This window comes from Eleginops maclovinus, chromosome 12, assembly GCF_036324505.1.
Source record: "Eleginops maclovinus isolate JMC-PN-2008 ecotype Puerto Natales chromosome 12, JC_Emac_rtc_rv5, whole genome shotgun sequence".
NCBI lineage: Eukaryota > Metazoa > Chordata > Actinopteri > Perciformes > Eleginopidae > Eleginops > Eleginops maclovinus.
The window spans coordinates 22,518,951-22,531,876 of NC_086360.1; the positions used below are offsets into that span (position 1 = coordinate 22,518,951).

Here is a 12,926-nt window from a genome sequence, read left to right on the forward strand (position 1 = left end):
AGAGCCTCTAAGAATTTGTTCAAGCCAGTCTTGCCATTTGAGCTTGAAAGTGAAAATCCACCCCAAGTTAGAATGAACACACTGACTATTCCTGCTACTGCTATTTCCCCGAAAATGTACTATTTAGTTGTGTGAGCAGCTGACAGTGGGGAGATTATGAAATTATCAGACGGACCTGGGGTGGCTCCACAGACAGCAGACAAAACTCATGTGATTATATTGTAGCAGCTTGAGGGAAACTGTAACATTAATAGCTGGAAGTCTTCATTCCAAATAAAACCTAACTTGGGTGTAATAAAAACCCAAAAGTGTTCAGTTAATTAGGAATATATTGACTTGTGACCTAATCACATTGTCTTATCAAACACTGGTTGATTTAGGTGGGACTGAAGAAATAATGTATTATGTGTTATTGGTTTTGCACATAATATTATATATTTTTTTGTAAATTGTCCTTAATCTCTTCGTGTGTTCTTACGGTTTATTATTAAAAACCTGAAAGAGTATTTGACGTTACTGACGTTATTTTTGGTGTCTTTTATGTGAGCTCATGTGGGCTGGGCATGAGTGCATATTCACACCAGAAATAAACAACATTCATATATAAAGAACAATTCAGCTTCCATTTTTTTTTGTGGATTTCTCTCTTCAATTCAACCATTACTTGATTTTATTCTTCATGTGTTCTTAAGCAAAGAGAAATAAAAATAGTGCCTTTTATTTAGGAATGTATGCAATACACATTCATAACCTCCTGGATTTAACAATTTATACGTGTTGAAAGCCAGATATCTTCTTATTCAAACCTATGTGCACAGTAAAAACATATTCCAAATAGTTCTCTGAAAGGTTTACAATAAAGTCGTTTTTTCAAATATATATCAGTAATTCAATGAAAATGTAGACTTAAAACGGAAAACATGTTGTTGATTTAAATGTTCCAGTAATTTGACACATTTGCAGTGAGTAAAGTTCAAGGACTGTGTTCCCGCCACCTGTGCTCAATTTCCTGTGACCTGTGACCCTAATACATCTGACCAGTGTTACCTCATAGACCACTATCATCTAGAGGTCAAAATGCTGTACTATTGACATATATCAAAACATATATAAATACACGAACTCCTTACAAAGTTATGAATAGGCAAAATTGTTAATATTTATTTACACATTTTATACAACTTAGCTGACCCACAAGGCTGTTGTTACTTTAATTCCATTTCTATAATAAAAACAACATGTTTGCAAAATGCATGACTGTAATTTTAAACATTTACATTTTACATCCAAAAGAAGAGATAGACTGACTCCAAACCAAGTTTCTGACACTTAACACAATCTTCAGCAATGTGGCACCAACTTAAAAAAAACCTATTATCAAAAAAGACAATAATGTAAACACATGGTGAACCCCAGTTTGTGTGTAGCCTGCATAATAAATAATGTGATATAATGTCCATCATTTCCTTCAATATAAAAACATAAAATAAAATCAGAATCTAATTTATTGCAAGGTACTTTTACACATACGAGGAATTTGCCTGTTTGGTTGTAAATAACATACGTATACATATAGTTAAAAATATAACGATTATAAAAAAATAATATAAAAAAAAAGATTTAACATTATTAAAGCAAAGGAAAATAATGACTTTTTATCAAATAAGAGTAAAAACAAAGGGTTTAAAGGTATTTAAGTTATTCTAAAACCTCTTGCCTCTGTCCTTGGTGTCCTGTCGCTGTCTGACCGCAGCACGGCGGCAGAGAGTCCCGGTGTCACACTGAAATTCTTCCCCTGGAGGTGTCACACTGAAATTCTTCCCCTGGAGGTGTCACACTGAAACTCTTCGACTGGCGGTGAGGGGAAACAGAGCAGAGAGGCAGCTGTCTGCAGACTGAGTTCATAATGTCGGGCAGAAAGCCCCGGTCTGTAGCAAACCCTCTGGAGTCTGCGATCACCACACCGAGTGAGAAGATACTGAAAGAATGCCACACTTTATATGTCGACAGCGAAAACGGTAAATACTACGCGGAATAATGCGTCAACCTTAAAATGAAGTTAGCACCGTGAAAGCAGGTCCATGCACGCATAGTTGATAGGTTATGTAACTTAGTGTAAGGTGGGACCTAAGTTTCTATTGAATGTCAAACTAAAACGCTGCTGGGTGAATTTGCACAGAAACGTATGTGTAGGTGTACTGCAGCTGTCTGTCAGTGTCAGACACATGACATTGAAAAAGGGCTCCTCTGCTGCAGCTCCATGAGGGCAACGCCTATCCGACTACAACCTGTCTGAACACCGCACACACACTGTCAGGTTTCATCGATACATTTGTTTTTCAGACTTGAGCAAGTGGGCCTCAACCTAAACAGCCCCTCCTGAAAAGTACGCTAGAGATATAGATAACAAGGGTGCAGCCCAGGCGGTTGTTGGTACTGGTAAATATTTGCAGAACTGTTTAGTCTTCAACAACAAACCTGTTCCTTAGTCAGGTAATACATAAGTACAGCTTGTGGCATATGTTTGAATACTTTACTTATGAATATTTGTATTTCATGCAACTTTACACTTCTACTTTACTACATTTCAGAGGCTTATGTGACGTTTTACTCATCTACAATTAAGTGACAATTTTCCATCGTCTTCTTGGCCAGTTGACAATGCCTCCCAACAATTGGTGATTGATAATGTTTGTGAAAAACAGGATAAAGTGTTCCTTTGTGTTCGTACATTGCTCCTACTAATTAAGCTCAAAACAGGGCTGTTTTTCTGAGTTTACAAATATTTTACTTTCTGCAGATATATGGTTCTCCCAGAAAAGAAACCATACTAACATGATGATGTTATACAAGTGTTAAACTAGCATTACCATAAACATCTACAGTAGTCAAATGCAACATACCTGGGGCACATCAATTCAGCAAGATTATTCATGCAAAAACAGCATTAAGCTATAATATAACAGGAGTGAGACGTAATATTTTACACTACATTAAATGTACTTTTGATACTGATGATAAAGTATTGTCTTTGGGTTACAGGTGTAATTAATTTGAACTAATTACCTTTATTCATCCGTAAATAATACATGTGTTTATTTAAAATTATTTGTGAAAGCCCTCTGCCACGTACAATGATCTCAAGCCTTTCTTTATCAGGAGAGGTTATTGCTTTCTCAGGATCACCTTGTTCCTACACACACATTAACACACATTACATTGAGATGATGCCACTGTAATAACACCATGATCCGCTCACTGTGTGTGTTTGAATGTGTGTGTGTGTCCTAAGGCCTGGTGAAGATTGCCAGCAGCCTCGGAGTTCGGCTCCTGCCTCCCAGAAAGAAGATCATTGTGATGATAATGGGGAACCATTCTGCAGGGAAGAGCTCCTTCATTAACTGGTAATGCATATTATGGCTGATATGAATAAAGCCCCAGAAAAACCAAAACAGGAGAATACAATGACCTTATTTCACTAGTTTTTTTATTGTTTTTATTCTGAGCATTTAGGACTCCATTTTTTTTTAAAGTCTCCATAAAATGTACTTCTTGTGATGAAGTACTTTCTTTTATAAATGTCGATACTCATTTGTAGTTAAAAAATAAATCTATTCTTTGCTAATACAGCTACTTTATCACAGTAATCTACAGTGCTTTGAATGAAATACTTTGAGTATTGCTCGCTGTAAGCAACATTGCCCACAATGGTCTCATAAAACTCAAGAAATATTGGGATAGAGACCAAAACCCCACTGCCAAATATATCTGTCATAGTAAGTGCTGTCAGAATATTTTCTTTTGTTTTTATCCATCTGTCTTTGGCATATTCCCTGTGCTCAAGGCAACATCTTCAAAAGTTAGTAATAATAATGTATATATAAAAGTCATTCCTTTAAGACAAAGACATCCAGCACTTTTTGCTTTTTTTGCTCGAAAAATATAAAAGTAAACGTCTGACCTTTTACAAAAGATATTGCCAATTGATTTACCATTTAAATAATGTATAGACTTGCTTTTTTTTTTGCTTAACATTTAAAAGTACTACAGATACCCTACTGTAGTGTCTGTCTGAGGTGCTGGAAACTCATGTTAGTTCATAAAATGTTCCGCTAAGCTGATGCAGGAATGTGTTTTGAACGACCTCCATAAAGAGCACATTTATCAATCATGCCTGCAGCCGCTGACCTCACATATTTTAAAGTGTTTAAGGAGGACCTCCTCTGGGGCTGAAGGTGTTTTTAGCATGAAATTGTTGATAAGAGTAAGTGTTAACACAAACGGAAGAATTAAACAAGTTCTCTGACTCCATTTTCTGCTGTTAAATTGGTTTATTTCACTGTAAGTTGCAATAGTTGAGTAATGATGGAGATTCTCAATTTATTCACATTTGAATTGTAACTATTAATCATGAATTAAAATACTACAGTAGTTGTTACAGACCCACTAATGTAGTGTGTTGCATAAGGTCCCGTGTACTTATAAATACAACATTAAAGATAATAGGTTTTGATGCCTCTGGATGTCATTTCAGGTACGCTGAGGAGCACATACAGAAAGCAGGTGTCGCCATCGAAACTCAGGGATTCACGTTTGTCACAAGTGGTCGCAAAAGAGAATCATTGACGGTAAGAACATCATAAAGATGGCAGACATTTCCGGCTCTCATAAAATATCATGTGTATAACACCTGATGAAAAGCCAAGTATGTACTGAAACTTAAAAAGAGAACTACAATAAATAAAACCAGCGTTGTGCTGCTTCCGCTTTAATGCTTTTATAATTGAATCCAGCTCAAATCAGTGTTTGTTAATTGACAGTTCTTCATATTCAGACAGCACTTCTCAGTTTTGAGGATGAGGGATTTTTGTATTTATGACTACAGTGATGGAAGTGAAGCTGCTCCTCTTCATAAAAGTTGATGAGGCGATGCGTTAGATGTCAGCTTGTACGAAGAGGCACTCCCTCAGTCGCTGGTGATTTCTCTTTCTGTATGCTGATTGCTCCAATGAGGGACTTTGATGTATAGACACACACACACACACACACACACACACACACACACACACGCACATAGAGGCTGCCTCAGTGCAGCATACAAACAGGAAGGGGAGACACCTGTCTCTCCGTCTTCTCTCATCCTCATCCTCCTCCTCTCTGTTCATATCCTGCTGTGGTGAGGCTGATGAGGATGAATAATATATTTGCAGTGCAGGACTGCGGAGTGGAAGGATTATCTTCTGTGTACTGGAAAAGCTTAAATCGAGCTGCAGCTGGTGGAGGACAGAATACCGAGAAGACAGAGGTCTCAGTTTAAGCGGGAGGGATCTCAGGCTGCAGATCAATATTTGTCTCATCAGGTCATTCCTTACATTTTCTGTTTAACTCTTTCACAGGGCAACGCAACGCTTCATCTCTACCCTCACTTTCGACCAATCCTTGAGTTCAAAGGTAAGCCTTTTTCTGTTGTTGTAGCATCAGTCACTCTAATGGCTTTCTGAAAAAAGGCACTATAGAAAGTAATTGCCATAGTTGCACTGATTATGTATTATATGCCATACTGCATTTCTATGTTCCTAATCAGATCATAATGAGAAATGTTTGCTTGGTTTCTAATGAGGCATCTGATAACTCGCATATCTCACATAATAGAGCAGTAAAGTACATGTTTTATGTAATTATTGTGAGGATAATTAGCCTTAATAGTCTTTTATACTGAATACTGTAACACATTTCCTACACTCACGTTCTGCAGTATGAGTACACAACACTTTCACATTGGCCTTTCCATGAGGCCTAAAAAACCTAATTAATGTCAATCCTTTATTAGCGTGTGTACAATTTAAAAAATAAATAATTGGATTTTGTTTTTTATGGATTTTTTCCTCTGCTGGGATCATGATAGGAAACATGTAAGAGAGGATAAAGAGTTAAAATCAGCAGGAGAAGCTGCATTAGGGATAGTGAGCAGGAAACGTGCAATCATGAGCTGCAGCCACAGATGGTTACCTTTTTATGGTAAGCTAGTTCCCTGCTGTCTGGCCCTTATCCTACTGGGAATGTTTAAAATGTGTGTGTTACGGACTCCTTTTGAGTTCAGAAGTGGAGAGTTTTTTTCTATTTGAGATCAAACAATTTAAAACATGTAATCCATTGCATTGTGTGTTTTGAGATTTGAGGTGGAGTTATTAGCTTCACCTTGATGACTCAACAACGCTGAGTCATATCTTTGACGTATTAAGTTTTCTTTATATAATCCGACAACAATCGAGTTCCCATAGTCATTCCATTTGTGTCAGATATGGAAACTGAGACTACTCTCACATTGAATAAGGAGTCGTTATTAGCAGTATATATTTTTTTAAGACAATTAGTCTCGACCCTCTGTTCTGTGTACACTGGATGTTGAGGTGCAGAAGGTCTGGGTGTGCCTGCTCTCAGAGGGGGGAGGGTGATAATGTATGTGCATGCGTTTCACGGTGAGTGTGTGGAGAGTGGAGGTTCACTGGGTGCGGACCGGAGCACTCGCTGTATGGCTTGTGAGTCACACGCCCCATTGACAGCAGTGCAGTGGAGTCAGGAGGAGCTGCTGAGAAATGTCACAGCCATTAGAGACGGCACAGCAGCAGCAACAGCTCCACTCTGCAGACCCGAGCAACGGCAACCATATGCTGCTGAAATACCAGCAAGCTTTTTATTTCAACTTCAACGTCGCCTCTGGAAATATCAGCGCTTGTTTACCTGTCACAGCGGCTCAGGATGACTCATCAGAAAAGCACCTTATATCCTTATGTGGGAGTATAGCTGCTGATTATGCAGTGTGTTCTCCTTTGGGATTTGCTTAGGAGATACTTCTTAATATTGTTTTAGAATGACATAAAGGTTGTTTATGTCTATATGTTGTCAACCTGTTGTCAAGACTTTGCGTTGCAAGTGAATGGCTAGTTTTTAAAGTGCTATATTGTGGGAATACATAGATTTTTGGCTGTGTTTTTTACAAATGTTCTTTATATATATTCACCCTAGACATGGTTTGACCTGTTTAGCCCAACAAGTTCTTTTTTAGTCTTGGTTGATGCAGCATTATTGCAGCCTTTACCCTTTTCCTCGTGCGCAGATTCTCCAGTGCAGCCTTCTCAGTTACAGTCACTTGAGCAACTTAGCACCCATTGGCGAGTATCGCTCTCGTTTCCTTTTCACCTTTTGGGAGTCTCTTGGGACGTTTCTCCCTCTATAGTGAAGAATTACATCTGTATCCATGCCAAAGGTTTAGAGTGACTTCCTGATTTGGAAATAGATGCATGTCTCAGGGAAGTATAGACCTGTAACATGAAGCTGCTTTATAGTATCTGCATCTATATGTTTTTCCCACAAGAGCATTAACTCACCTTGCATGCAACAATAATAATTGCTACACTGTGGGAATAAGCTTCCTAGATGCATTGCACTATGGCCACGCTGATGTAAGAGAAACATGAGGGAATGCTAATGTGCCAAAGCAGCTCTGCTCGCTGCAGCACAAGGATGGGATTTGTACTGACTGTTAACACCTGCCCGCTTCCTATCAAACAGCCTCTGTGTCATCCCAGGCCAATGTGTGTGTAGAGGGGGGATGGGGCAGTGGGTGGGGTTATTTTGTTAAACGTGTCTAAATAGTGATGCTGTGCTGGCGCTCAGAGTCTGGGTTTGAGGGGGACTCGTGTGTGGTGGTTGTGGTGGAGCATGGGAACCCCACACAGCGCGTTGCCTCACAGTCGTTCTTCACTGGCTAGCTTTATGTCCCACGCCCCACACTAAAGCTGCCAGTTGAAGAGCTGTTGTGTGCAACCAAGACACCAGACCGCTCAGCAGAAGGGACTATGATAAAACGAAAAAGACCAGAGGGTGTGGCCGCTGTTTAACCAGAATTTATTAATGCTTTTTTTATAAGATGTGTACCTAAATGCATGTGTGCAGCCTAGATTAGATATTTTTCTAAATCACGCTGTACTTTTTTGCAATATTATCGCAAATGCCCATTTTTTGCAATAGCACAAAAAGTTGACTGCGTTCTTCTTGATCTTTAATGTCACTGGCCTTCCTCAGGTTTCCAAGTATTGACCGCACTGCGGCTCCCACTGGCACATAATAATGTGGTCATTAGAGGTGACCGCTTCCTGAAGAGACTCAACCTTGTATTTATGGTCTGTTACTATACATTTATCCTGAAGGAAGCACCTGTACACACGCAATGTTGTTTTATTCCAGGTGTTATGGACTACCTGTCTGCTGAGATCTCCACCTCCAAGCAGAAGAAGTTCAGCCTGGTGACATTTGTGGACACGCCAGGTCTGGTGGACGGAGACATGGTCTACCCTTTTGATGTCAACACCGCCATTACGTGGTTGGGTATGTCTTTGCAGGATATCTACTGTACAATCTCAATGTGTGTGTGTTCCTCTAACGGATGTTTGCTTGTTTTATATGCAGGAGAACAGGCCGACTTGGTATTTGTGTTCTTCGACCCAATGGGCCAGGCGCTTTGCAAACGCACACTCAACATAGTGGAGAAGCTGAGTGAGACATGTGGAGAGAAACTGCGGTTTTACCTCAGCAAGGCAGACGAGGCTGGGAAGGACACAGACAGACAGGTATGCTCACTTTAGAATGGCCTTTTTAATTTAAATTCTGATAGATTTTTAGCCAAAAGTGAATTTAATCCAGAAAATAGAACTAATATTTGTTTATTTCCGCAGAGGGTGATGATGCAGATAGTCCAGGAGCTGTGTCGCCGTCCAGGTCTCAACAAATGTGGTTTTGAGATGCCTACGATATACATCCCCAACCCACAGAAAGTAAGACTGTTTTCTTGATGTATGTTCCTGTGAGGAGCAGTCAGTGTTTCTTCACTAAATAAAAGGTTTACTGAGTCCATTATGTTTTAGTTTTAAGCATATTTTGATGATTACGGAGATAATATCGAAATTATTTTGGCCAGGACAAACCCCTCCTCAGGTCCATGTCTGATCTTAGGTCTGGATTTAAAGCTCTGCTATCCTGGGGTCGTACAAACATTGATTATTCTCGAATGTAAATTCTCCATTCCAGGTTTCCTGCTGGCTCCTGATGTCTGGAACAGGGTGATTTATTTTGCAATATGATAGCTGAGAGAGTTATCCACTCTCGAGTGAGTCGAGGTAGGGGCAGAGGTTGTAAACCAAGGTCTCTGATAAGCCACCTTTTGACTATTGCAGCCCAAGTCCTGAGTTATTACTGCAGCATCCTGTGATCTACAACCACAGAGTGCGGTAGATTTGTGTCCACCGTCCGACCTCCGATTTATTTTCGCTGAGCAAGAGTAGCTTCACTTCCTGCTAAGTGCACATGGCTGTCAGTCACAACGCCCTCAGGATCTTTTATCCAGACCCCTGCTCACATGTTTGTACAGATATTAAAAACTGATGAGCCTTTGTCTTGTTTAGCCGAGCCGCTGTGTGAACCAGATCGATGTGGTGTGTGAGACCATCGAGAAGACCATCAACCAAGCCGTGCAGAAGACCCTGGACCAGCTGGAGAAAGACTGTGACCTTATTTGTTCCACCATCAGCAGCAGGCTGGAGCAGGACAGGTTGGAATATTTGTTAAATGTAATATAACCAGATGCAATATGACATCTCAAAGCAAATAAACCACAACACGTGTACAGAGATGAGATAAGAGTCACCCAGTGTTATCTGCTGCAGAAAATGTGATATTAAAACCAGATTCCTCTGTTTGAACGCAGGGCCCATGTGACTCGCAACAAAAGCTTCCGTCTTCACTCGTTTTTATGCGGCGCTCTGGGTATTTTCCTTCCTGCGCTCTTCATCCTCAGTTTCATCGTGAACACTTTCTCCCACGAGCAGATGGACGAGCTGCTGGGTGAAGGGCCATCTAGGACCCTCTACATTTTTACAGTAAGAGAAAATAAATAGCATTGAATTAAAATATATAACTTTGTTACATCATGTCTTATTTTGTTTTAAGTCAACTTGGTTCTCTGAATGTTCTCTCTTTGTTTCTTACAGGGAATAGTTATTTATTTATGGGACTGGATACCAGAAGATGGACAAGTGGTGTTTGTGATCGTTTTTGGAGCTTTTTGCTACCTACTGCTTTTCCTAGCAAAATATTTTGCAGGGTGAGTGTCATGAGCATTCAATCCAAACATACACACACGTAGAGAACTGAGCAATAGCTTCAAAGCAGAATCATTGATTATTAATTAGTCAATGAACAGAACACAATTTGAATACTGTTCTTATTGACTGATCAGGATGTTCTTCAAAAGGAGAGCAAGGATTTATTAGGATTCAACTTCTCAAATTATTTCTGTGTTTTGTATAAGTTTAGGTTATTTTTGGGGTCAGGAAAATCTGATGGACTTGATGTCCAAAGGATTGAATCAGAGAAAAAAATGGAGAAGATAGTTGAATTAATGTAGACTATAGTATTACAACTTTCCTAAAAAAAATCTCAGTTTTTCTCAAAATGTCGACTTTTAAAAATGTCCCACTATTTTTTCTCCTCATTCTAACTCCTTCTTCATGTGGCACTGATCATCTTCTTTTAAAACTTCACACATTGTTATCTTTCTATTTTCTTTTCATTCTTCAGATTTGTTTTCCAAATTTCCACTTTTTTGAATTTTCGACTATTTCTTAAAAATGATCTCTATTTTCCTAAAAGATCCGACTTTTTTTTCAAAGTTCAGATTTTTTTTCTAAATGTCAACTTTTCAAAATGTCTGATTATTTTGTCAAAATTACAATTGATAAATAATATGTCATGTAATTTTGTCCAGAGGGGAACCGGGCTACTTTGAATGAAATCCTCAACTTTAACCATCTGAGAGAAATGTCTTTTCAAGGAGGGTTTATTTTTTTTTAATTCAAATAGATTCACACCAAAGATAATAAAAACACTCTCGCACACACGCACACGCATTGACACCCGGGGGACGTTGATCATTGTTTGGATGCTCTTCTTTTTCAGCCAAGGGAATAAGACTCTGACGAAGAAGGAGAAGAGGACGATGGCAGAGTACAGCAATTACATTCAGGATATCGTCAAAACCAAGAAGGTGAGATTCTTTTAGTGCGATTATGTCATGTGTAGCACAAAAGTCAAAGCTGCAGTTATTCCATATGTAATTTATATGCATAATGCAGAAGATTATTTAGTAAATCACAGGCAAAAGCTATAACCTAACTCTGCAGCTCTACAGAGATGTTTTCAGCAACACAAAAATGACAAGGGGGTGATGATGGATTACATGCTGCACCATTTCCTGTGAATCTCATGTGCTTAGAAAGGCAATTTTAGTCCGGCAAAGGAAGGGCAGATATATTTGTAATAAAACAAAATTACACACTGAAAAAACTGAACCAGTGTCTTTAACTAAAGGTATTATGTCAACAAATGTCACATAGCTTTATTAGGTTAGTTGAAAGCAATATAGTAAAGTTCAACCCAATATTTGTTATTTAAACCTAATAGTATTGCTTTCAACTAACGTAATACAGTTATCTGAAAACTGTTTACATAATACAATTAATTGAAGTTGATGTTTCAGTTTTTTCAGTCCAGAGATGTCTTTACCAAATGTAAAGGCATGACAACAGAAAAACGGATCAATTGTATTCAGGTTTCATTAATATGTCAAATATTATAACTTCAATACAGGTTTAGATGAACTAACAACATTTCATTTGCTTAATTTAATAACAAAACACAGTCATTTGAATCTGACAGAGTTCATTTTTGCTCCACAGGGGAAATTGTATGATTGGTACCTGCAGCAGTGTGCAGCAGAGTCTGACTTCTGAATCAGTCGTGCTTCTAAACAGACGATCATCAGCCAGGTGATCGGGTTTCTGTCTTCTCAGTGTGTAGCCTCTCAATGCAGCAGATATCACTGCCAACATTTATCATCTCAAAAGAGTTTTGATCAAAGATGAAGTGCCTTTTTTAATCAGTACAGGAGAAGCTGTGATTGTTGTTGTTTGATGTAAACAAATGTAATAATGTGAATCGATTTTTATATCCTCGATTTTTCTAGTACAATGAAAAGTTGTTGCCGGCAGATAATGTTTACAAAACCGCAGTGGCTCTCTGCCTGCACAAAATGTTTTTATGATGCCCTCTATGATCTTAAAGCTCTCATGTAGCACCGTCCAGAAGTCTGTCTAGTGTTTTTATAAAGTACCATAATGTAGTAATACTACAGCAAGCAATGCTGTGATTACACATATGCTCGGACAATTTCTCCAATATTTTCATACCAATAAGAATCCACAGTGTTTGTTCTGTCGTGTGGAGTGTGCTGCCTTCAGATATTTTTGGAATATTTTTACATAAGCCATGGGAGATCTGTGATTTAGGTACTCTTTTACAAGAGTATATGCAAACTTGTCAGTAAATGAGCACTGAAGCCTTCATGTTTTAAAGAAATGTGCAACCTCAATCTAGTTTTGTGATTACACCATGTAATGCCTCCAATCCAGTGTTAGTTGATATGTTTATAATATTTGGGATGCTTTTACCCAAATAATGTAGAAAAACCTCTACAGGCTGTTTGCATTATCATTGTGAAAGCTGTCAGTTGGCGTTGTGTGTTAGGAACCTCCCAGGTTTCGTCATCCTGAAGGAACATCTTTGTTTTTGTGACAACTTGTGTGTGCACATTTATCTGTTCCGTGGCTCAACAAACGAGAAATGTGTTTTTGATAAAAACAATGTATGGAATGAAACTTCTGATAAACCTGCAAACCATCAAATTATTAAACATTTTCTACAAAATGTTACTCAACTGTCTGTTCATTGTCTCCTGGTTATAATAGGGTGAAGAATGCACACATGAGCAACAGGTGGAGTAACATAATAAGCAGTGAGTGGTTATTGTTGAA

General features: G+C 38.6%; 1 protein-coding gene across 2 annotated transcripts; it reads left to right on the plus strand.

Annotated features, from left to right (window-relative positions):
* Positions 1-1,822: 1,822 nt before the first annotated feature.
* Positions 1,823-12,824, plus strand: si:dkey-98f17.5 (uncharacterized protein LOC569123 homolog). Of its 2 annotated transcripts, XM_063898214.1 has the most exons (12): positions 1,823-2,018; positions 3,293-3,404; positions 4,535-4,628; positions 5,397-5,451; positions 8,248-8,388; positions 8,470-8,630; positions 8,736-8,834; positions 9,462-9,607; positions 9,764-9,935; positions 10,047-10,159; positions 11,014-11,101; positions 11,793-12,824. In XM_063898214.1, exons 1-12 carry the CDS (start codon positions 1,907-1,909, stop codon positions 11,844-11,846), a joined length of 1,347 nt encoding a protein of 448 aa, XP_063754284.1. In that variant the 5' UTR covers positions 1,823-1,906; the 3' UTR covers positions 11,847-12,824. The 2 variants fall into 2 exon arrangements, with proteins under 2 accessions (XP_063754284.1, XP_063754286.1); XM_063898216.1 differs by lacking the exon at positions 11,793-12,824 and having other exon boundaries at positions 10,823-11,055.
* Positions 12,825-12,926: the final 102 nt, after the last annotated feature.

Excerpts from the sequence above, each read along its gene's own strand:
- si:dkey-98f17.5 (XM_063898214.1), top strand. The coding sequence starts at position 1,907 with ATGTCGGGCAGAAAGCCCCGGTCTGTAGCAAACCCTCTGGAGTCTGCG. Across the intron at positions 5,452-8,247 it reads ACCAATCCTTGAGTTCAAAG|GTGTTATGGACTACCTGTCT; the intron begins GTAAGCCTTTTT and ends GTTTTATTCCAG. Across the intron at positions 8,835-9,461 it reads ACATCCCCAACCCACAGAAA|CCGAGCCGCTGTGTGAACCA; the intron begins GTAAGACTGTTT and ends TGTCTTGTTTAG.